Below are 25,442 nucleotides of genomic sequence, written 5' to 3'. Positions count from 1 at the left end.
GAGAGTGACCCTGTGATCACCCTCTTATATAGGGGGCATGACGATTATGGGATGGAATACTTCAGTTGATCCTCAGTTGGTCAGTTCTAGTCACCTGTTCCATCCACCCCTCCTCAAACACACCCCTCTCACAACAGAACATGTTGTGAGTTATCAGTCTTTCTTGGTTACCATAGTAACAAATCTAAACATGAACTTCAGCATTCCGTTGGTCTCTTATCAGCACCGAGTGCAGCATCCAAGGAAAAATATGCAGGCTAAACCTCAGAAAAGTACAGCCACCTAGAAGAACTGAGCTGAAAGAAACATCACTGAAGGAGAACTGTCTGGTTTTTAACAAAACCAGGACAGACACACTGAATAAAGAGAAATCCCACCACAATATGCAAGACGTCTATGCTTTAACATGATCTCCTTTTTCTATCAGTATAATCCCACGTTAGGCAAAAACAGTGAGAAGTGTGATTTATTGAGCGTCTCAGCCATCCTGATGACATGTCAAATTTGAATTCAGGTAGGACAGGAGGATGACAGGTCCAACTTCAGACTGGCTGCTATCACCGTTACTACTTCCCAAACAGCAGTCAGGCCTACAACGCTACCTTTGCCAGGCTTAGCTGTCAACTGCAATGCAGTCCCGGGGAAACTGACTTAGAAAGGAGACAAACCAAACACTGTATGTATTCCTAACAAACTGAAACATTTTCCCAATAACAAGAGTGAAAATATGTCTGGGCTGCACTGGGCTGATGAAAAATGATACATCCTGCCCCACCTTGTAATCATTAAGGCAGATTTTTATCTGCTTTTGCCACTACGAATGAACAACAGACAAAAAAAGAAATGCTCAGGGCCAGCATATTTTATTCCTTGAATATCAGGGAAAAGTTATCCAGAAAGAGCGTGTAACTTTCCAAGAAGCCCACAGTATCCCAAACAATATGCCATATTCTCCGTCCTGCTGACAAGGTTTTCTCAAATGGTAAGCACTGCCAAAAGCAGTATCCACCTTATCTTTTTTATAAAACAAAAAATAATTCAAACTCTAACTGACTACTATTCCTTAAAATGTATTTTTCTTCAGCTTTAAGCACAGTTCTGAAGGATTTCAGGTGAGGCAGTAAGGAACTCTTAACTGCTGAAGAGATAGAAAATACAAGCATTTTAAGAGTCTTCTTCCATAGCGACATCCTCCTGCAGCTTCTGCACCATTCTGTCCTCCAGCTGTTTTGGTGTGCCTTCGAAGCAAAGAAAAAATTCAGTTCAAGAGGTCTCTCTAAACCCAACTAAGTGTTCTACTGTAAACAAAATACACATCTATTCTAGGTGAAACAGACGAAAGATACTGCTTAAAGAGTTGTTTAGGAGTAAACCCATCACGCTTTCAGGTATCTATTGCTAACCTCTATCACCATCCAAAACTACTGTAGAACTGTTTTAACAGAATAGCTCATGCTGGTTTTATGAAAACTCTAAAATGCCGTCAAATACGTTTTCATCTCCAGGACGATGAGCTTTGATAAAGCTGGCAATACCCAGCAGAACCTCGCAAAGGACTATAGAAGTGCATTACTTTTAACAGAGGGATGGCCTTCACGCATGAGTTTTTACAGAAACGGCTGTGTTGGACGGCAATAGCGCTAACTCTCAATAATACGACCAAAAAGACCTCTTCACGATCCAGCAAGAACAGCAAAACATCAAAAAGGTTGCTGATGTTTGACAAAGTGCTGTACCACATGCTATTGCGCATCATTCGTTTAACATGAACACAGCCAAACAAACACTCAGGTTTATTCTTTGAATTCAGATGGGGTTTTTTTCTTCCCTCAAAAAACAAGGATCAGATTAAGACAAAATTTAAATACATCCTGACCAAAACCTTGTTTCACATCTATAAAATCTTAGACTATAGTTAGTGCAAACTGGAAGGAAAACATAAAATAGATTTCTAGTTAACATCTAGTAATATGTCACATCTACATCCAGAGACAAAATCACTTGTAATTTCTATAAAACAATAGCTCATGGAAGCTTTAACTTCTCTCCGTTACTCTAACTATTTAAAAAAATAAATCTTTATAATCCCTTTTTATCAACATCATCTAACACAAGGTTAGTGCTTCTCAGAGTTCAGAAACCAGAAAATTATTTAGGAGCAACAAGTTTCTCCAAGTGAAAAACTCAATTCGCTTATAAAAAAATATACATTATTATATCTCAGCTAAACACAGATTTTAGTGAAAATTTGTAAAATTGCCGCAATATTTTAAAAAATGTTAGGCTTACACTGAAGAAACAGCATTTTCATGTAAGGTGCATCATACACAGTGAACAACAAAAAAATCTACTCTCACAATTAGCTAACAAATTTGACAAGGAGAGTTTAACTACTCTATTTTGTATCAATCCATGGTACAGTCTGTTGAGTTCAAATAATCAATTCAAAAGGAAGATTTAGAGAAATGTATTGGTTAACAAACATGCAGTTCACAGAGATTATTGATCTGCAGATTTAGTCATACAAAAATCCCCACAAACAACGATATTTATCATTAAATTGTACACACAAGTTAACCTAAGCAAACCAGGTAGAGCAAGTTCGTACCTGCATGGGGAGCCCGAAGAAGGTGAATATTCTGTTTGACTTCCTTGATGTCTTCTGCCTTCTGCAACTCTTTGCTCTTCTTTAATCTGGGGAAGGGGAAAATGAAATTTCATTACCTTCAAAGAGGTGATGTATATTTTTATTTTAATACATGACACATCCTTATCTAAAAGTATGTCAACTGAAAATAACTAAGATTATGAAGACATAAAGGTGAAAAGTATTTGAAAAGCAATTCAAGCACATAACAGATACAGAGCCAGATAAAAAGGCAGCACTATATAAACTCCTACCAAAATCTAAGACTCCATATTAAAACAAGGAAATACAACTATTATCATGGAGTGTGCAGAAGCCAATGACACATCAGTTTGTTAGCGTAGTAGAGCCCACTCCAATTATTTTACCCCATCGCTTGGATGACTGTGTATGTACAACACAATCACTTAAAACTTTTGGTCACCATTTCTCTGAAAGACTGTCTGTCTAACGGATACTTGCAAGAGTTCCCATAATACAAATACTTCTCCTCACCTGTTCATAATAAATCTTGCTTGGCGTTTTTGCTTTATTTCCTCCACTCTCTTCATTGCATCAACTGAAATAAAGAAGAAGTTGGTTCAGGTGTACTTACAGCTGAACATACATGCTATTTTGCACGGCAACACTCCCGGTATTCCATGATACCTCTATACCGGAGGCAACTCTTCGACTATGTAACATTACTCCTTCTTCAAAGAGCAGGGTAAGGGAATAGTCTGTGTACCATGATCAACTGTATTTTAAAAATTATTTATGCTTCCACTTTTCTGCCTACACATATTTTCTACAATTAATCTTCACCACGAAAGGCTCTTACTCCACTTGAAGTCAGATGCAAGTTACCACCTTCTCCTTTTTGGCATTCACACATGACATAAGTAACTCTCCCATTTTATAGCAGTTGATTTATTAAACACACTGAAGTGAAATGAGCAGGAACAAAGAAACAACTGCATCAGTGGAAAAGGCTTAGACTGGGAGCCGCTTAAAAAGCTGGACAAGCACTAAGGTTTTTTGAAGATAATAATTCAACACAGAGGAACGCTGCATCTAATTTCCTAACCAGTTTCTGAAGAAAGGTAAAATCAAGTGAAACTCCACATCTGTTCACTACTCAAACTACCCCCACATATAAGAATTCGGTGATGATTCCAGTAATTTCAAACACAATCACTACAAACTGTCAATACGCTAAGAAGTCTTCTGGAAACATGTTCACATAGAGTAAAAGTTCACTCCCTATGTTTTATCTTTTGGGTTTTTTTCTAATATGACTCACCAGTCTTGTTCCACAACTCTCTCTGGTATTTCACTGGTTCATTTCTACGTTTTTCAAACTCAAATGAATTATCCTATATTAAGAAAAAGTAAATATAGATTAAATACAGAAGCGTATTTAGATCCATACATTATTACTACAACATTCACTGACAGAACTTAAAATCTTATGTGATTTCTTTTTCCCTCTCAGAATCTCAGTTCCTCCCTTGTGACAACCTTTAGAGATTACTAAACTAGAGGGAAACAGAGTGGAGTGTTTGACCTCAAAGTGTCAGAAGCCATAGTGACTGTCTGAAGAGAACTATTTGAGTACAACATCTCCCTCAGCTATTTTCTTTTTAGCAAGACAAAAGGAAGAGAGAAGACCAATGTGGCGTAGGAAACAGAGCAGACTAGACAGGTGGAAGGCTAAACTGAAAACTTGTAGAGTCAAAAGCATTTAATGCAGGTCAAATAAGTTCTACTCAACAGCCTGTAATTTTGAAAAGGTTTGAAGAAACCCCAAAAACAAAAAAACCCACCACTATTTCATGTTAAGGACATTGAAACAATATAAAATACTTTTGAAATTGTGAAATATTTCAGTGGTATTTGGGTAGCTGGGGTTTTTATCTTTTTTGGCATACTTAGCTTTATACTATCTTTAACTGAGGACTTTTACCTACCCACAGGTTCTTTTTTGTAGTGGTAAAGCAGAGTTATTAGATCAGCTGCCAATCTTTACTTGAGCTAAAGACTGCTCCAGTGAGAGCGACTGCACAGGACAGGTAGAAATGGCACGTACACGCTCACAAGCCAGGCTCCACAGGCAGACAAATGTTAGTTTGCACCATGGAACAGCAAAACATCCAAAATACAAGTTGTAGAGCACATCACACACACACATTTACATGTCATTCTTACTTACCCCAAATTCATTTTTAGCCAAGCGTGACACAGCACCACATCAATTCACTACAGTTTATCCTACACTGAGACAGCTTTTACCTATTTACAATAGCCAGCATTGTTCCGTATCAGAACACACCACGAACAGCAACGAGTAGTCTTGTGAGAGCACAGATGTTCGAAGTATCACAGTCTTGTAACTGACATGCACAGAGACACACTACGGCTGCCTCGTACTGCCCAGGGGATCATTTCAATTCCAAACAGGAGGGGACAGAGTGACTCCGAGTGAGAGAATAAGACAGTCCTGTGGAAATGCCTTGTGAATAATCACCTGGCAAGACTTTGTCCCTCTTAACTTTTTTGTCAGTAAAAACTAAAAAAACCTTGAGACCCAGGAAAACGCATAAATATATTTAACCTCTATCCAATGTACCTGTTTAAAGCAGCAAGAACTGTCACCTTCTCACCAACTACAGGATTTCCAAGTGTCACAAGTCTATTTAGACACTCACCCCAAAGCTGGATTATGAAAGAATGGATACCAACCAAACTACAACAAAGCACTACATTTATATATTGTTTTAATTCTTAGCATACATAGATATATATCAAAATTGGAACGCATTGTCACCTATTTAGACATGTGTATAGGAATTCTAAATAAAGATCTTGTTTTCAAAAAGGTAATTCAAGAAACAACTTGAAAGTAACTTTGTATTGAAATTGTAACTATTTTAAGGTCTTGTATGCTGTTTTTGAAACATTTGTATCTATGCAAGGACTTTTCCTATACATTGTATACTTTAAGGAGACTTCAAAAGGTAACCACCCTATGTGTCTACATAGAAAGGCTTCCTGGGGTACCTGGTAACCCAGATTATCTGATTGTGCAGACATAAAACTACCAAATGTATACATACAGACAGCAGGAGATCTATAGACACAAGGGACTTGGGAACCAGCACATATTACTGACACAGCCACCTGATACACCAGCTTCCACACTGAGGCTAAGATGGGAAATTCCAAGCTATAGTCAAGCTAAATGAATAGCTCATGCTCAAGAAACCTCTCACGTTCTCTTCCACAATCCCTCTTTTCTCCACTTACTCCATCCTCCTTGCCCATCTAATTAAACGATAATGCACTAAGCTAGCTAACCTAGCCTGCTTGCAAGCGGAAGAGATCTCTGCCATTTCAGCGAGCCAGTGTAAAGTGCAAACCAGTTCATCTTCTTACCACAGTCAATTCTTTGCCAGCTGCTTTCCGGAATGCTTTAGTCCATCTCATCTTTCTGGGATTTCGCTTCTTCTTAAAGTTTCTGTGGCATTTTGATTTGCAGAATCTAAATACCTTAAAGAATAAGGGGAAAATAAAAGCTTACCGTCAAATCATATTATTCCTGCCTCGCTGCAAGCGTGATATCAAACACTGAAGTTTCTCTAATACTGCTCATTGAAACTTACATTCATCTTTCGAATTTCAATATTTTTAGTTCAAATATAGCTATTAACAAACAGAATGTCAAGTACCATTCTTGTTTTTTTCATTATAAAGTCATTTTCACGGCTGTCAGGGACATGCACAAATACTTATAATTAAGATGACTATAAATCAAATATACCAAGTTGTGAGAATGATCACCTGCAAAAATAACAACAAAACCAAACCTGTACTGTAATAAGCAATTTTCTGTACCTGTCAGCACTTTTTAGATACAGTACCATCCTGACAACAACAACAAATCCTCATGCCTCTCATACAACATTTTTCAATGGAATACACGCACCCACAGAGAAAAAGAGTCTGTCTTCTGAAACGCAGCTTTAACCCCTCAGGATTACCCTGCAGCAGCAGTCCTAAGCACATTAGTTAAGTCCTGGACTGAATTTACTGAAAGCTGTTAAAGCACAGGCCAAAACATCCTAACTGACCTTCCCCCCCGGCCCCTTCCATTTTCCTCCATGTTCTACAGAATGCCAGACTCATTCTGGGCCACTGGCAGCCGTGGAAGCACCTTATGTCCATCCAGCTGATGTTTTCAGGCCTGTTAAGGATGCGTAAAAGAAAATTCACTATCCACACTCGAAATGTCACTTTTATTAGTATTGAAATTATGTAACTAACAGCCATGCTAAAGAACAACCCCCTATTCCAAACTGGCCCAAATCCAACAGATATTTTCTAGTCAACAGGAATACGCAACAAGATGGCAGTAGAATAAGGGGCTGGGGGAAGAGACATAATCATATCCCTATTTACAGTTCTTAATCTTCCCTAAATTTGTGCATCTCTTTGAACTATCCTGGGCTGTCTGGTATACAGAGCAGAGCTGAAACTTTACTAAAAATACCCAAAATTACATTTGTTATCCACGAGGTTTCGAAAATCTATTTTTCTTCAGCCATGCTCTCCTTCCCATCTAACAGTCACTTCTAAAGAAAACAAATAGAAAACGTGAAACCTCTAGTAAAGGTAACCATCTTTGAATATTTTTTTACATTCTTCTACTAGTTTTTTTACTTTAACTCAGACAAATCCATCGTTATGTTTTGCTCGTTCACACATTACCTGTTCACAACTAACCTGCTATTTCGCTACTTATAAAAAAAAAAAAACCAAACACAATAAACAAAACCAAAAAACCACCACCAAACACAAACAACAACAACAAAACACATGAAACCACCACACATCTTGTGGCCATTTTCTAGTAAATGGAACTGCGTCAGTTGACATCTACCTCGAAACTCCCCCAGGCTGTGACTCAGACGAGCACCACGGTTGAGGCCGTATTCGTTTTGATGTCTAAGCATGGCTAGGAAGCTATTTGTTTAAGCTTCATTTCACACTGGGGTCTGCGATGCCCTATAGCAGTGATATGCAGTACAGCACAGGACGGGGAACTATACACAACATTTTATGTACAAAATTGTCACCATAGCGTCAAGCCTAAAGTGTTATACACATCCTGTTGTGACAGCCTCAACGGGGTAAGTCACATCAGATATCTGAGTGAATTACAACCTTTAGCAGAGTACCATGACAGAGGCATAAATCAGTTAACTTCAGTACGCAATGTCTGTAATTGAGATTGTTCAAAGCTTTAGGATCACCCACTATTAATGTGAGGCCTCCGCTTCCCTAAAGTCAGAAAATTAAAGGATGAAGATTTTGTATTGCTCTGCAAAGCACACAATTTTTTAGTAAAAACCGAAAACAAGGAATTCAGCCCACGCTCTCGCTGACAGCCCCGACAGCTGCCAAATACAGAATCGCTCCCCGCGACGGGTCCCGCACGGCGAACCCATCAGCGCGGCGAACGCCGCCCAGCAGCACCGCACCCCGCGGGCAGCACCGCACCCCGCGGGCAGCACCGCACCCCGCGGGCAGCACCGCACCCCGCCGGCAGCGCCGCACCCCGCCGGCAGCGCCCGCGCCGCTCCCGCCGACCGGGCCCGGAGCTGCACCCGGCCCGGGACGAGGGCACGGGCCCCGGGGGCCTTCGGCAACGTCTGCGACCGAACCGCGGGAAGACGGGACCCCGCGCGTGGGAACCGCGGGCCCGCAGGGCGGGTGCCCTCGGGGCTGCCACCGGCCCGGCCCGGGCCAGCGCAGGAGGCCGAGAGCGCCCGCCGCTGGGCGGACCCGGCCGGGCAGGCTGCGAGGGGGAGCGGCCCCGGGCCCGGGCGTCGCCGCTGGCCGGCGCAGCCCCGCCATCCCCGGCGCGCGGTACCTTGCAGTCGTTGCGCACAAACATGACGCCGTGGCCCGGGTAGATGGGCCCCGAGCAGAAGTAGCACTTCTCGATGCGCATGGCGGCGCCGCTCCGCAGGCCCCGCCGGAAGGGCACCCTCAGCTGACCGGAAGCGGGGCGCCCCCGGAAGAGCGGCCACGGCGCCCCCTGCCGGCTGGGGGACGCCAGAGGGCCGCGGAGCAGACGCATGCGCAGACGCGCCTCGGCCGGAGCCGCCGGGGCGTCTGCGGGCCTCGTGCCGCACGCTGGCGGCGCCGCCCCGCGGCCGCTGGACGCCGCTGGACACCGCTGGACACCGCTGGACACCGCTGGACACCGCTGGCTTCTACAATGTAAACGCTGGTTACAGGATGTCGCCAACACCTCCATCAGACAGACGGGATGTGAGAGCACTGTGTTCCTGCAGCATCCACAACTGGATTTCCCCCCCTCCTTTTTTTTCATATCAAGGTGCTAATCTCCTCTTCAAGTTCAGACCATTATGTGGATTTGAAGTGCTTATTCCTGATCTAAAAGGCAATATAGATTGAAGGTTGCTGGAGTCAGAATCTAGATTAATTATCAAAAAAGAATAGGCACTTCTATTCCATTAACAGTTATTCACAGACAGAATTAGGTAACCAGCTGAAAAACAGCCTTGCTGGAAGAAGAGGTTTCGCAGCAAACTGAGTGGCTCATTTGTTTGATTTTTGATGCAGATTACCACAGCAAGAATTGTTCCTCCAAACAACTCAATACCTTAAACTCTTAGCAAAGCCCTGTGTTACAAAGATTCATATACTTGTCCAAGTTCCTAATAGAAGTAAAAGAACAGTTCATATAAACTGTCACATACAGTCATATAAAAGAACAGACAACTCTCAGGCATGGGCACTTGTGGGATCAGGTTCACAGAGCCTATCATCGTGTCATTTGGAAGACACTTCTAGACCGAAGCCCTGCTCAAAGCAGAACAAATCACACCAGGTGGCTCAGGGCCACAGTCCACTTGAGTTTTTAGTGTCTTCGAGGACTGGAGATGCCATCACCTCTCTCGACTCCTGTTGCAACTTCTGGCTACCTGTATGGTGACAGTTTTTACCTAATGTCTATGCAGAATCTTCTATACACCAATTTTTCTCCATTGCCTCTTTCCTCCCCCTGTGCCCTCTGAGAAGGGTCTGGCTCCATCTTCTGCATACCCTCCCGTTAGATAGTTCAAGACAGCAGAAAGGTCTCCCTTAGCTTTCCCTTCTTAGCCCTAAGCAAAGCCAGTTCTCTCTCCTCCTACCCCTTGTGCTCCAGCCCCTGGATCTTGGTGGCATCTGCTGGACTCCCTCCAGTTTGTCCAAGTCTTTCTTCTACCAGGGTGTCCAAACCAGGACACAGAACTCCAGATGCGGTCTTATAATTACTGAATACAAGGGAAGACGTACTTCTCCGACCTGCTGGCCTTGCCACAAGGACATACTTCTGGCCCCTGGTCAATCTGCTTTTGAACAGAATGCCTAACCCCTTTTCTGCAAAACATTTTTTCAGCCAGTACTACCGCATGGGGTTATTCCAACCCAGATGGCACAGGCCGTCACACTTGCTCTTGTTAAAATTAATATAAGTTTAGTTCAGTTCGTTTCTCTTGCTGTCAAGGCACCTCTGAATAGCAGCTGTGCCCTCCAGCATATCATAACCTACCTAGTCATCTACCCTATTCTTGACGGAAGCAGCTATTCTGAAAAATAAGGCTCCTTACCTTTGCAGAAGCAGTAGATTTTACAAAATATATTGCTTGATTCCCTTTGCTCTGAACATGCTACATGCTCACATTAGCAGCTTTCTGAATGCCTTATAAACACAGAAGTGTTGCCTCCGTTTTCGTCTATGGGTCTGAGCTCCTTCTGGCATCGCCCGGGACGCACCGGCCCCCTTTCCGACTGGTTTGGTCAGTGCCGGAGCGTAACAGCAACAGGGACCCCGGCCGCATGAGAGAACTTGGATGCATGTGAACTGAAGACACACAACGCATAGGGACAGTGCAAAAGGACACAGACTGAGACTGAACTGAGACAACAGTAAATGCTACAATTCAGTTCAACAAATGCTGGCAAGGTTCAGATCAGGAATGTTTAACTATTTCATATAAGCACCATAAGGGAAATCCCAAACTTTGTTCATTACAGATTAACATTTTTTGTTCAACACTGGATGGAAATAACTTTACTTGAAATGACAGTTTCTCGTCACATGAGAATTCTTCTTTGTTTTTTAAAACCAGTGCTAGACTAGTAAGAATAAAGTAATTCACTGACAAGAAACATTTACCATTATTTCTCATGAGAGCTCAAAAAGGAACTAAAGTTTTGTCACAGAATAATTCTAACACATAAATCTTACGGCACATTTCAAAGGCTGACATCAAAGCAATTTAATGTAGACTCTCCTTATAAATAGTTACATATAATACGTGTGACACAAAAATGACAGTTTTGGTATTTAATACTCAATATTTAATATCCAATCTAAACATAAGTATTCAAAAGGAAATATTTTTACACCATTTCAGTAGTCACTTAGCTCAGTAGTTGGTTGCAACAGTCCTTACTGTTTCCAGGACCTGGATGGAGCTATAAGCACACAAACTCCCAGTAAAGTTAATGCCTGACAAAGTTCCACTGCAACCCTCTGAAAAGCAGAGTTACAGTAAAAGAAATTCAGACACTGCAGTACATTAAAATGTATTGTGTCCTACAGTAGAGTTGGACGTTCTACTGGTCAGAAACACGATGGTAAAATCAAAAGGCACTTGGAGTTAAACTGCAGTAACTCTGGTCCACAAGCATTTTAGAACCTTGGTATCGTATATTAGAAAAAAACCTCTATAGTTATTTAATATAAATTGCTTTAATCTCTGTCCTAGTCCCAGCACAGGCAAATTATATTGCACTTTTAAAATATTCTGTGTAGGCTCTGATAAAAATCTAATATTACACGTTGTGTGTGTTAAAGAACAATGCCTTACTTTATAAAATATTTTAAGAACCAAGTTTTAACACTTATTCTTGCATTATTAATAACCAGAGGCTACATCAAATATATATACTTTTTTATTAGCTCCTATTCTAGAAACATTTTTGGTCCTTAAAAAAATTTGTTATGCTGTGAATTCATGTTCACAACTGGTATCGATGTTTGCCTGAAGCTGCAGGAGCTAGAGCGTTTAAATAAATAAATACACCATTTCTAAATAAGTAATAGCTTTGGAGTTTCGTGAACAAACTGCTGGGGAAAGTCTGTTACAAGACTCAGTCTGGCACGTTATGACTTTAACTGGCAATACTTTGCAGGGTAGGAAACGGTTTGGTAGGCACTTCTTACAAATCAGGCTGGGAAAAAGACCCCAAAAATACTGATTGTTCCTTAAGTCGTATGAATAAATAAAATGATCAAAAAGTAACATGATCCACTGAAACCAAAATTGGCATTTATGTGATCCGTAGGAGGGGAAAAAGAAACGCAACTCTCTTCGTTTTTAAACACAACGTAAAGGAAATGAACAAGCCGTAAATGAATATACGATAGCCAAGATGTACAGGACACAAAGGCTGGCAGAATAAAATAAGCATTATAAATTTATAGAAATACTGATCTAGACAGGACTAGTATCTCAGCTGCATCTCACCAGAACACAATCATAACTCATTTTTCAATTCAAATTTGAAGAAACATTCCAAATCTGTGTGTGGTAAAACAATTTCAGTGCAAAGCACCAGCTCTCATGAAATTCTGCTGTAATCTAGGTTGCTCTACATTCCTGTTAAAACATGAGTGGTAATATAACAGAAACATAACAGCAGATGTACAGTTATGCCACTTACATATAAATATATGTGTATGCATGTTCTAGAAATTCAGATGACGTCAGGAGGTCCCAAAGGCTGTGTTGAATACATTTTATATAGTACAGTTGTAGTTCACATGTTCGATTTCATGACATACCCAAAGTGCTCTACATATGCACCCCAGGCTTTTCTGGAGTTTTTTCTTCTATACAGAATAGCTTTCTTTGGGTTTTCATCACTAAAAGCCAATGGTTTGAGAGAGCAAGGAAAAGCTACTCTCAGGCTTTTGTGGAAAACATAGGATTTGCTCTTTAGGATTGTTATTGACTGATAAAATTACTAAATGTTTCTCTTCAAACCAAGAACCACGTTGGTAAGCTTGCTGTTGGCAGAGGCCGAGAGCTGCCGCGGTATCTAATCTAAGTGCCTCGTCTGTGTAGTTAACGGAGCCTTCAAAGGGCAACTGAAGAATCCTTCCATTCAGGAGCCAACCCCTTCTCGCCCACACAGGAGGAGGTTTATAAATTTGGTAGTGAAAATTCCTCTCCTTCCCTTTAAAGCAGATAAGTAGAGGAAGATCTAGTGCTACACCAAATTATCATTGAAGAACTACACAATGTGATTTGTCCATGAGTTGAACAGTTAAACTGCAACTGTACTATAACTTAGCGCATACATTAATCTTAATTGTAACTGACTTAACAGCTGCATTTGCCTTTTTCTTGCTCCTCATTCAGTTGTTCTGTAGAGCTGTGCCCATTGGAGCGCACCACCCCTTCTGGGATCCAGGATTTATCCACACACCGTTCCATGCGCTTCATGATGAGGTCAAGCAGAGTTTCAATGGCTTTGCTTACGTTATTCCCATTAGCTGCACTGGTTTCAAAATATGGTATTCTGCAGAAGACAAAACCCACAAACTTACATCACACAGTTTATATTCACAGGAGAAAAAACTATACACGATTACTGCCACACACTTAGGAGTCACAAGCGCTGTTACTGCTACTGCATAGCACAGAGACACTAAGCGGTCAGTGGTCTGCAATGCAAAAGTAAATTAATGAAATGGCTGACTCTGTGGGTAGCGTGGAAGGATAAGCTTTAATTTACATCATGGGGTCTACCCATCACTTGCAGAGACACTGGTCAGCCTGAGCTCCCCAAGTTATGCTTCTGAGGTCTGTTTTTTTCAGCTCTGTTCCCCACAAGAAATGCAATTACTTTATATGGCCTTGTGTGCACAAGTGTTCTCGTTACTGATTTCTATCTGCATCAGCTGGGGCGTCACTGCAAGAGAGAGAACGCCAGCATGGACGTTCCCCTGCAGGCAAGGCAGTCAGGACTCCTCTCGCGGTTCCCCTGCCTCACAAGGTGGCTGCTTCTTCTGTCGACACCTCAACTATAAAACATTCTTACATTTAAAAAAAACAAACAAAAACCAAAAAAACCCAAACGTATCTATCTGTCTCAGTGCTTAGACAACCTACGTCTCCGCTAACAACTATTTCTGGGCACCTTGGTATTGAAAATACAGGGTGTTTCAGAAGGATGGACCCAATTTCAAAGCAGCAGTGATTTCAAATTGGAACACCCTGTGCATTGCTGGTTTTCATTATTGTTGTGGCATAGGATGTTTCAATAGCGGGTCTGTCAGCTTTGACCTTCTGCACTCAAGTGCTCCCTACAGAGTGGTGCTGGAGTGGCCACATTAGTGTTACTCCTGAAGTGACTGATATCATCACTTCGTAATTTCTTGAGTGTTTCTTACTTAACTTACAAGATTCAATGAGTGGTCACAAATATCATCTTACTGCCTCAGTGTGTAGGTCTCCTGCAATAATTTTCATAATGTATCACCAGTACAAGCCCTTTCTACAGGAAGAGGATATTCACTATCTCACACTTATTGCCGGAGGACCGCGTGCCGCAGCAGGATTGACCTCGTCCCAACTCGCGGTGACTCCCAGCAGCCACCCTGTCCCGCCCGTACACGGCAGGGCACGTTGTAACTGCCTACAGATTGGACATGGTCTATAACCTTGACTCTAGCTCCCTGTTCCTAAATGGAGTTGGCATTTTCAGCCACTAAGATAAACATTTCATGCAAAGAGATCTCTTTTGAATTTTTAAGAAATGGTCACATGCCATCTGCTGCTGTTTAAAAGATTTTGCTCCTTCGCAAGCAGCTGGTTACAGTATCGTATGTACTTGCTGTTTTCTGTGTGCCACAGACCTCAAACAAGCATTTTGACAGGAGAAGGAAAAAGTAAGAGATAATATTGCACTAAACCCATTTGTCTCTAATGGATAGATTGCCTCTGATTTGCCTCCAATGACTCTTCAAGGTTGGGGAAAAGTAATGTGTAACAATGCGATAGGAAATGGCACGGCACCGACAGGACTAGACCCGCAGAAGCACTGAGGACCTCGTGTTCACCCTATACGTGCTTTGGGGGCTTCACTTTGGACCAGCTCTGATCTCCTTCTCCAGACTGAATGCAGATTACTGGTTGGAGCACATAATCTCATTCAGTTTTCAATTGAGAAGGAATCGAGTTCACATGCTAGAAAGATTGCAGATGCCTGCAAGAAAACACAGCTGACCCCTTTGAGGTCAAGTCACTAGGAATTCACCTAAGGTACAGTCCTAACAAAATTGTTTGAGCAGCTGATGGAAGATTGAACGGGGAGGGGGCAGAGAACTGGGGAACCGTGGTCTGGACCAGCACCGCTCTTCGTGGGAACCCAGCACTCCGTACGCAGACGCTCTCAACGCTGGTGAATGAGTCCCGAGGCTCCCAAAGAAACTCGGGCCATGCCAGAGACAACAGCTACCCTACCACCAAATTCTGTAAACAACTCAGCTCGTAAATCAGGATGTCATTGCTCGGTATTATTTTTGCTTTCCCTAAAAGCTGATGTGACACTGATCACCTCACCAAATGCTCTTTCTGATTTCACTTCATAAGAGACCTGGGTGTTCTGTGCCCCATGGAAAGCCTCAGCGCAGGCAGGCACAAAAAATTAGACCTCCATCTCTCGCCTGCCTCTCCAGTTAAATTCCATCTCTTTTCCAGAATGTCTGAAAATTTACCTTGTTCCCTGCCAAGGAGATGAGAAGATTAAGCAACCTCCAGTGCAAGATTATTGCTATACTAAGTACGAATTTTTCAGCAATGCAGAAAACATTAATCTCGGACAGAAAAGAAGACATCGTCTGGCCAGTTAAGCACTCTGATTCTCACAATAACCCTCCAGCATACGGAAAAAGCATTACAGAAAACATTTCACTCTGCGTTAAACACAGCAATAACTGAAAGCAAGTTACTTACCCATATTTTTCTGCAAGTTCCTTAGCCTCTTCTTCTTTCACCATTCTTTGGTCTTCCAGATCACTCTTGTTTCCACATAACACGATGTCAGGGTTTTCACAATATGCGTGCATTTGTAGCTGACCTAACAGCAACAGTGCGAACACGGGTCACCACCTACTGTCACACAGGAAGCCCATGAAGAACACTACCACATTTCGGAGGACACAAAGTCCTTCCGGAAAACGACCCTTTGAAAAGCAGAAAACAAGTATGTTCTCTGCTGTCTCACAGGACTTCTGCTATTGCACTGGGGAGCCAGAGAACAGGTGGACGCCCACTATCGCGTACCCAGGGAACCAGCCAGGGGAGCAGAAGCCTGGCAAAATCAGCATAGAAGTTGTGTATCTGTAGCTTAAGGAGTTATGCTCACCAAGTATCTCCAGTGAGCTGCCAGGAAAGGACATACTTCAGTTCAGGAACACCTTTGCCTAGATACACAAGCCTAGTAACATTTGCCTTCCATTGAGTTTTGCTGACAAAGCTTCAGGTGAGTCGAAATAGAGTTTTAGGTAGGCTTTCCACACACCCGAATTACTGAATATCATCAGAGCCAGGGATATGCTGTTCTCTCAGCCTGCTCTTATGTAGGTTCAGATTCAAGTTCAGTAGGCAAAGCTGAATTTCAGGTAAGCACCAGAAGCCACCACTAGCAGCTATAACAATTATGAATGCAACATTGACTTTATTTTACTGAGAGCTACGAAAATCAGTACTTTCAGTTTTATTTCTCAGCGAGACTCCATATTTACAAGCATAGTCCCCTCTGCACCCATGCAAAGAAAGAAAGAAAAAAGGAAAAAATAGAGAAATGCCATACTTATCCAGTTCCTGACATTTAGAAAGCTTTGCTCATTCGTCAGATCAAAGAGCAGAAGAAACCCCATGGCATCTCTGAAGAAAGCTGTTGTCAAGCTACGAAACCTAGACCAGCAAAGTGAAATTAGTTGGCTCATCTGACATGTTACTTGGAAAATATAATTCCATACAGTCATAAAACTGGGGTCAATTAAGACTGAATTAATTACAATGAAAAATTCATCATAATTGTTTTGCTGAAGTAGGAAATGCATGACAAGAATAGCTAAAATAACTGTGGTCTAAGAAAAGCCTAAGGAAGTCAAGGAGACATCTCACTCGAGTGTGACAGCTTTAGACACAGTCTTCTACTATAAAGCATTACTTGATCAACATTCAGAAATTAAAATAAGAATAAATTCACATTTTGAACAGAAATTTGTCCCCTACACATCAGGTCTTGATTTTAAGACTACCAACCAATAGGGTGCTGGTCTTTTTGACAGACGAATAGAAGAGAATCCTTTGAAGCAACTTCACTTGTCTGACTTTCCCAAGACCTCAACATATTTCCAGAAATTTAAGGAAAAGTGAAAAAATAAAAGCTTCAAATGCATCTATATGCATTGACAATGAAAAAATAAATTGAAAGTTTCCAAAAGACAAAAAGCAACACTTACAGTCTTAATGTTATTTCTATCACTGTTAACATTAAAGTAAGTGCACTTTCCCATCTTGAGTCATGCAACTAAAAGGTACCCATCAATAAAGAGAATTCATGTCCTCTGTTCCATTTGCATCGAGCTCGATGACACGGCCTCACTCGCTGGGCGGCCGACACGTACCTTTCCTGCCCCGCGGTGTCCCAGAGCTGGAGGTGGATCCGCTGTCCTCTGCCGCCAACACCGTCTGGCCCATTAGGTCTGTACACCTGTAAAAGGTAAACTTGCAAGACTGAGTGGGAGCAGTCCAGCCTCCATAGGACACAAAATAAATGACATTTAAAGTTCTTAAAAGCAGCAAAAGTAGCACTGACAATGCAAAGATCCCAACTACAACTCAATCCTTCTGCTTTGCAAGACAAAAGTAATAGGGGTTGCACTTTAATTTTGCATCCAATTGAATATTTAAAAATAAGAGTGAAACTGGAGAACTGTATAAAATAGACTATGGGCTCCGAACAGATATTCAGAGTGACCAGTAAGTTTCTTTAGCTTAATTCTCATATTCTGATTTTCTGGTTGGTTTGGTGTTGGTTTTGTGTTTGTTTGGGGTTTTTGCCTTTATTTTTTGTTTGTTTGGTTTGTTTTTTTTGTTTGTTTGTGGTTTTTCACACAACCCCAGAATGTCAGGGGTTGAAGGGCCCTGGAAAGCTCATCCAGTGCAATCCCCCCATGGAGCAGGAACACCCAGCTGAGGTTACACAGGAAGGTGTCCAGGAGGGTTGGAATGTCTGCAGAGAAGGAGACTCCACAACCCCCTGGGCAGCCTGGGCCAGGCTCTGCCACCCTCACCGGGAAGAAGTTTCTTCTCAAATTTAAGTGGAACCTCTTGTGTTTTTGTTCTTTTTTTGTTCGTTTGTTGGGTTTTGGGGGTTTTGTTTGGTTGGTTTTTTGTTTGGTTTGTTTTTTTGTTATTATCTTGTACTGGGTTCAAATTGAAATATAAGAAAGAAAGAAACAGATCAAGCAATATGGCAATATATTTGTACTACTAACAGAATTGCATTAGCAAACAGAATGTACTCTTAGCTGCCAAAAGATTGCTGAAAAAAAGAGCTGAGGGCAGATCTTATCCTATCGTAGGTTAAAAAGCAGAAACTGGATGATAACAGTAAAAGCTGAAGAGTTTACTCAGCCTGAAAATATAAATAAGGGCATCTGTTAGCTTTGGTAGGATCAGATAAAAATAGATGCATTTCTTCTTCACTTCATGTTGGGTCATCTCCTTTACCGTCAACTGCTGTTGTGCCCAAGGTTACCAGAATTACAAACGCATCTTTAGAGACACATAAATTTGCTGTATTTGTGAATTATGTGATCCAGGTTATGACACCTATACCTTATCCTGAGTTATGAAATATGCTGATCAAGTAAACCTACCATGGTTACTATCCCACAAAAGGAAAACTAACTTATTCAAGAGACCAGTTTGCACCTGACCAAGACACCCACTCCTTGCACTCCCGCGGTGCCCGTGACCCACCCAAAGCCAGTCTGCACAGCGCCCATTGCACCACCCGGCTGTGCGGGAAATCACCCGACTACACCGAAAGGCCTTTAATACTTCTACATAAGAATGAGGAAAGACTTGTGCCAGCTCCGTTTCTCAATGCAGTAAGGACGAGCATCTAATTTGCTATCATAATGCAGTGCTCAGCGTCTTACCAAAAGCACGTTTGCCAATAATTCAATAACAGTTCAGGAGTTAAAAAAAAAATATATATATATATATAACCTTATTTTTCACAATTCTTCTCAGGTAGCAGTAACTGCTTAGGAAGCCAGATCAGCTCCATGTAACATGCTGTCCATTTCATTCACATGTTTTAAAATGGTTTTAGAATTAACATTGCAGTCTTTGTCCACTAGCTACTTCAGTTCACAAAAAGCAAAACCATCTTTACTACAGCGCAATCCTTCCTCATGGAGGGGGTTCAACAATGCAAGTGCTACTCCAGGCACTATGTGCACAACTCACAGCACAGACACGCTCATCAACACTTGCTGAGCACTAAAATGTGTTTGCTTAGAATCAGCTCTTCTTACTTCAGCTTGGGGAGAAATGGGGTGACAACACACTCTGACAAAAATGACCAAGTACAATGAGATCATTTCCTTGTCACAGGATGAAGTGCACAGTAACTATTGATGGCATGCCCAGGCATCGGGATTGGCAGATTCACAAAAAACAGGTTCTAGCCATCACCAAGACAGACACCATTTTAAAGCAGCACACTGGCTGTGAAAACTCACCACTCTCTTTTCCCGAAAGTCAATGCCCACTGTTGTGATAAATTTGGAATTAAATTTGCCATCCGTATATTGGTAAAGAAGGCTGGTCTTTCCTACTCCAGAATCACCAAGTGCTAGAAATTTTATGAGGTAATCATAGTCCCCGTCAGACATAGTGAGAATTCAGGAGACACCTGCAAAAGCAAGGCACAAGGGATTAGTTAGTCAACGGCTCCGCCACAGCTTCTTTTGACACGTGTTTAAAAGACAAAGCCCTACTTGAACTACAAAGCATCCAGCAGTGGAACCAGTTCTGTACTCCTTAACACTGGTTTCACATTAAACTCTTAATCACGCCAATTATCAATATCAAATTCAGCTGTGACCAAAAAAGTACACAGTTAATTTTATTATATCCCTTTGACTAGAAAAAGAAAGCAACACAATTTTAACTTCTTCAGGAAAGACTGAAAATGCAGGTCAAAGTATCCAAGACATCTGGAACATGAACCGCAGGAGTGGTTTGAATTTGCATGGAAGCTGGAAAAAGCTACTTAAATGTACCAGAAATGCCATTTTGACCTCACATTCACTGTGACATTATTAACATATGCAAAAAAACCCCTTCCAGACTGCTCACTATATTTAAATAAAAGTGGCAATAATTTTCTGTTAATAGCTATTTTTCGGTCTTGAAAGTTTTTTCACGTGAGAAGGAAAAATAACCAAGCAGCATTTCGTTGTTGTTATTTGGTTTGGTTTGTTTAGAAAACCAATTTTCAAAGTTTTTAAAGTGTTTATCATTATGCTAGTTAATAATTTAAACTAAATATTGATCCCAAATTGCCATTAAACACCACACACATTTTCCCATGGCCTGTACACATTTCAGAAATGTCTCTTCATCCTCTTTGTGCCTTTGAAAAAAATAACCACATTAGATACAGTCTGACCGAAGTGCAGCAACGGCCAGAGCGTGTAACAGGAACCACTGGCAATGTCACGCGCAGCAGGACTGATACAGTGCACCAGCGCCTTCCTGCCGAGGAGCCGCCGAGCCTCCCTCCCCACAAACCGCAGCAGAGAGCCGCCTCGCGTTGTGTTCGAAGACCTGAACATTCAAAGACAAGCCTAAAACAACCATTCCAAAAGCAACATGAAACTGGCATTAAATTGCCTCTTATGACGGAGGGAAACAAATACCAAAAAATAAGATAGATGATGGAATAAAATATTTTTTTTTTTTAAGTAAAATCTGCTGTTTCAACTGTAAATAAGTATTTTTGGAACTATTTGTAGCTTGAACTAGATAAAATTATTAATTTCAAGTCAAACACTGAAGCAGTGGCAAAGCACCAATCAATTCTTGAATATCAGCTCACAGCCTGAGGTTTGTACCAAAGTCTGCATCTCAAGTCACTCAGTCACTACCGTTACGCTAAACCCATAACCACCTCTCGAGTTTCAGCCGTGTGCCAGCACCGCCTGGGCAGAAGGCAGGACTGCGACCAGCCAGCTCGGCCGCGCGACCGTGGCACCAGCGCCGGACCCGCGGCGCAGCGCCCGACCCGCCGCACAGCGCCCGACCCGCCGCACAGCGCCGGACCCGCGGCACAGCGCCCGACCCGCCGCACAGCGCCCGACCCGCCGCACAGCGCCCGACCCGCCGCACAGCGCCCGACCCGCCGCACAGCGCCGGACCAGCGGCACAGCGCCCGACCCGCCGCACAGCGCCGGAGCAGCCGCACAGCGCCGGACCAGCGGCACAGCGCCCGACCCGCCGCACAGCGCCCGACCCGCCGCACAGCGCCGGACCCGCCGCACAGCGCCCGACCCGCCGCACAGCGCCCGACCCGCCGCACAGCGCCGGACCAGCGGCACAGCGCCCGACCCGCCGCACAGCGCCGGAGCAGCCGCACAGCGCCGGAGCAGCGGCACAGCGCCGGACCCGCGGCACAGCGCCCGACCCGCCGCACAGCGCCGGACCCGCCGCACAGCGCCCGACCCGCCGCACAGCGCCCGACCCGCCGCACAGCGCCGGACCAGCGGCACAGCGCCCGACCCGCCGCACAGCGCCCGACCCGCCGCACAGCGCCGGACCGGCCGCACAGCGCCCGACCCGCGGCACAGCGCCCGACCCGCGGCACAGCGCCGGACCCGCCGCACAGCGCCGGACCCGCCGCACAGCGCCCGACCCGCCGCACAGCGCCCGACCCGCCGCACAGCGCCGGACCAGCGGCACAGCGCCGGACCCGCGGCACAGCGCCGGACCAGCCGCACAGCGCCCGACCCGCGGCACAGCGCCGGACCAGCGGCACAGCGCCCGACCCGCGGCACAGCGCCGGACCAGCGGCACAGCGCCGGACCCGCCGCACAGCGCCCGACCCGCGGCACAGCGCCCGACCCGCGGCACAGCGCCGGACCAGCGGCACAGCGCCCGACCCGCGGCACAGCGCAGCAGAGTAAAAGACTGACACACACAAAAAGCCCTGCAGTAATAGTTACCAGTGAGCTTTTCACATAAATAACAACTGCAGGCCTGCATCTGCCACACGGGTCTGAAAGAACAGCATATTCAAGTCAGCAAGTTGAACAGGCACCCACACACTGACATAAGAACATTCTAGAAGAAATTAAAAGCCCTGTTCTATTAGAGATGCTCACGCAGACCAGCAAAAGGGGTTTTGTTCCTTCTCCCCTTTGAAGAAGGAAAAAACAGTACAATCAGATGGCCTAGCTCGTAGCTCTATAACGTCTTTTCATTGAAATGAACTAGAAGAAAGGGGAAAATACTTCAAAAAGCAAGCAAGGTGGTTTTAACTAAAGACAGGATTTGATTTAGACTTCCATCTCATATAACGTGGGTTTTTTGCCCTCAGGTGGTCACCAAGGGCAAAGGGCTGTGTAAGCTCCCTCTCTGCTCAAGTATATGTTCTTTCAGCCTCAATACCCCTACATTAATTGTTGCTTACAAAGGCTTAAATGCAAATCACAGGGCCAGTATATTATATAAAGACAAGCTAGCTTCATGTCTTTTACTGTGCTGTCCCACCTGTACAGAAGTATTTGCCTTGTTGGTATTTTGTTAGCTAGCTAGATGTACATAGAACATACTTTTAATAACAGATACAAATGATAGTGCCACCTAATCGCTTCTAATTTATGTTGTAAGAAAGCTAATTTGTCAGGTGCCTTGTGCAAGACTTTAGGGAGGGAGGAAGAAAGGGCGCTCCGGCTCCCCTGGGAGCTGTGAGCAGCTGTTGGGCAGAGCTGGGAAAGCTCTGGTTAACGGAGGTCAGGGGTAGACCTTGGGGGAGTAAAATGTAAAGGCATTCTTAGTGTCACATCAGATTCGTGGAGCATCTGCTTGGACAAACACGCCACATCATTCAGACCACTTAAACCTCGATTTTCCATATGGCTGGTAACAAAAACAATTTGCAATGACTAATGGACTACTAGGAACCCCTCACAGGAAGGGCATTAAATGCCTTCTAAGTAACTTGCTTGAGAAGGAAATTTTATCCTTGGGCTTTTGAAATGCACACACCTCTCACTGCGCCCCATAATGTCAATCTATTATTCAAATATCTCCGGGGAGTGGTTCTTGTGAAACCCTGCACAGTTAACCTGTCCTTGGAGACATGCAAAGAGCTATTTTCATAGCAGTTTCCAGCCATGTCCTCCTCCCTGTACAAATATTTAAAAAGTGATCTCCACCCTCTGCTTCCAAGGCCTGCAGTCCCAGGGCCCAGACACATGCAGCTCCACGCAGCAGATGAAAGAATATATACCCAGCAAAGTATATTCATAGCAAAAACTGCTCTGCAGTTCTTAAAAGTCATAGCCCTGTTACTAAAAATCCATGCCATTTTTTCCTTCCAATTTTGCCTTTTTTTATTTTTTATTTTTTTTAAATTGGGCTTTATAGCTTCACACCTTCCAGTCCTTCCCTCCACATTTCTATTCCCCATATTATCAGGACAGTGGGAGGTAGAAAAGGAAGAATCTGAGAAAATTGATGATACAATTATAATTCATCAGGTCACCAAAATACAAACAAAAAAAAATCTGAATTCATTTTGGAATGATCATTCCCAAACCTTGCTTCTAAGAGTAAGAGCTCCTTGACTGAAAAATTTCACTGATGGACACAGCTTTAGGCTCTACATCAAGCCCGCCAGGGTTTTGCCTTCTCTAAACTCCTCCATAAATCCCATTCAGCTCCGGCTCTGCGCCTCCCCGAGGACGCGGACGGACAGGGGACACGCTCCGGTGCTGGGAAGCTCCGCTGGCCCTTCCCATGGCCGACAGGACCCCCAGAGCCACCACGCCAGCTGTGCCCGCGCAGCGGCCGCTCCGGGGCCGAGCGGCCAGGCCGCGGGAGCCCAGAAGGGACGCTCTGCAGAGCCAGGGCTGCTCTCGTCCAGCGGATGTTTCACCTGACCAGCTCCAGAACGGCAGCACGTACCAACCCTGCGCAGGCTCCCTATGGAGGCTCCGCAGTCTGCTGCGACGCTCAGACAGTGCTGCGGCAAAACGTTTGCTTCAGTTCCTGTCACAGCACAACTTCTTCTCTAGAGCCTCAGGGAATGGACAATTCAGAAGCAGCACCGATTAAGCAGGCTGAACTGCACAACACGAAGCTGCCATTCAAAAAGCCCGCTGTTTTTCAACGTGAGTTGCCAATACTTCGTGTTACTGCTCTGATCAGAATCCCATATTACAGCACAAATTACAGTTAAATCTTGATACGCAGCAAGGACTGCTCAGACAAATGGCACAGCCAACTAGAATTTCTTACACTAATTCTTGTAACGGAGACATACAGGAGCCCTGCAAGGAAAGCAAAGAGAATCACAAGTCCACGCTGGAGAGGCCTTCCTACAGAAATCCTCCGTAACATTTCGTGCAGACACACAGTATCCTCAGCTTTCCCTCGGACTGACCTACAGCAACAGACCATTTCCTACCCCTCCCCTCGGAAGCCTTCAATCAAAACTATTTTCAGAATGTTTCTGCTGTAGCTAACAAATGGCTTAGCAGCTGCGGGCTTACAGAACCACCACCTCTGTAACCCCATTCCAGAAAAAATACAGTTGTTCTAAGAAAATAAATTGCCAGTCAGACTGCCATAACTGATCCAAGAAATGCAGGTTCCCTGTAGAAAAACGCATCAAGGACACAGTGGATTCAGACTGTGCTTCCCTGACTTAACACTAAGTATAAAGTTTTGCATCCTTACGAAGAATCTGAAAATCTCACACAAACTGACAAACCAACTTCTTATAGAGATTTGCAATTTTGTACATTCTACATTATGACTGAGAAAGGCATCAAACATCTGAACTGAAAACTGGGATATAGAGGTTAAGTAGATATGAAAGAATCTATTCAACTCTGCACTTGTGTGCACGAGTCACAGGCAACGGAGCGTGCAACGGCCCCGGCCCCGGAGCTCGATCGAGAGGCTCCTCGCAGCAGCTCCGCGTCTGTCACCCACGGAGCTCCCGCCCCACCGGGATCCCGGTTCTGCTTCTGTTTGTACAACAGCTGCGACACAGAACATTCAACCTGAATTTGTGTAAAGAAACTTTACCACTATGACACAGTGTTTAAACAGAATTCAGAAGCAGGAGCCATATTATTTCCTAGTTAGGAAGTCAAATATTTTAGACCAAAGAAATTTCTCCTTAAAAACTTATTTCTACTTCCCTTTGACTAGAGCTTATTTCCCTCATTCCACTAGGATATACTCCAGGTCTTTTTCCATTAAATGCTTTTAAGATTTTTTGAGTTCATTCTTTAAATTCTGTAAAGTTTCAGATTTTTGTTGGTCTTTTTTTCAGATTATTTTTTTAAAGGGAAAAAACCCCCACTATTTCTCTTCAATGCCATTCTTAGTGACATGTTTAAAGAATT

At 43.6% G+C, this 25,442-nt stretch overlaps 2 protein-coding genes across 6 annotated transcripts in view; both read right to left on the bottom strand.

The window, feature by feature from the left end:
- Positions 1-847: 847 nt before the first annotated feature.
- Positions 848-8,715, bottom strand: RSL24D1 (ribosomal L24 domain containing 1). Its single transcript, XM_082061257.1, has 6 exons — positions 8,559-8,715; positions 6,062-6,175; positions 3,930-4,002; positions 3,143-3,206; positions 2,609-2,694; positions 848-1,238 (listed from the first exon to the last, which is right to left on the bottom strand). The coding sequence occupies exons 1-6, from the start codon at positions 8,637-8,639 to the stop codon at positions 1,165-1,167; spliced, it is 492 nt and encodes a 163-aa protein (XP_081917383.1). The 5' UTR covers positions 8,640-8,715; the 3' UTR covers positions 848-1,164.
- Positions 8,716-10,955: 2,240 nt separating this feature from the next.
- Positions 10,956-25,442, bottom strand: part of RAB27A (RAB27A, member RAS oncogene family) — a 30,068-nt gene continuing 15,581 nt past the window's right edge. For all 5 annotated transcript variants that reach the window (XM_082061262.1, XM_082061260.1, XM_082061258.1 and 2 more), the window contains 5 exons: positions 19,542-19,714; positions 17,412-17,497; positions 16,589-16,692; positions 15,730-15,853; positions 10,956-13,291 (listed from right to left, as the gene is read on the bottom strand). In XM_082061262.1, the coding sequence (XP_081917388.1) occupies positions 13,093-13,291; positions 15,730-15,853; positions 16,589-16,692; positions 17,412-17,497; positions 19,542-19,694 (666 nt within the window). In that variant the 5' untranslated portion in view covers positions 19,695-19,714 and the 3' untranslated portion in view covers positions 10,956-13,092. The remainder of the gene's footprint in view (positions 13,292-15,729; positions 15,854-16,588; positions 16,693-17,411; positions 17,498-19,541; positions 19,715-25,442) is intronic.

The sequence above is a fragment of the Streptopelia decaocto genome (assembly GCF_964273445.1).
Source record: "Streptopelia decaocto genome assembly, chromosome: 9".
Classification (NCBI taxonomy): domain Eukaryota; kingdom Metazoa; phylum Chordata; class Aves; order Columbiformes; family Columbidae; genus Streptopelia; species Streptopelia decaocto.
Note: the sequence above shows the minus strand (reverse complement) of the source record. Positions and strands in the feature narration are given on the sequence as shown.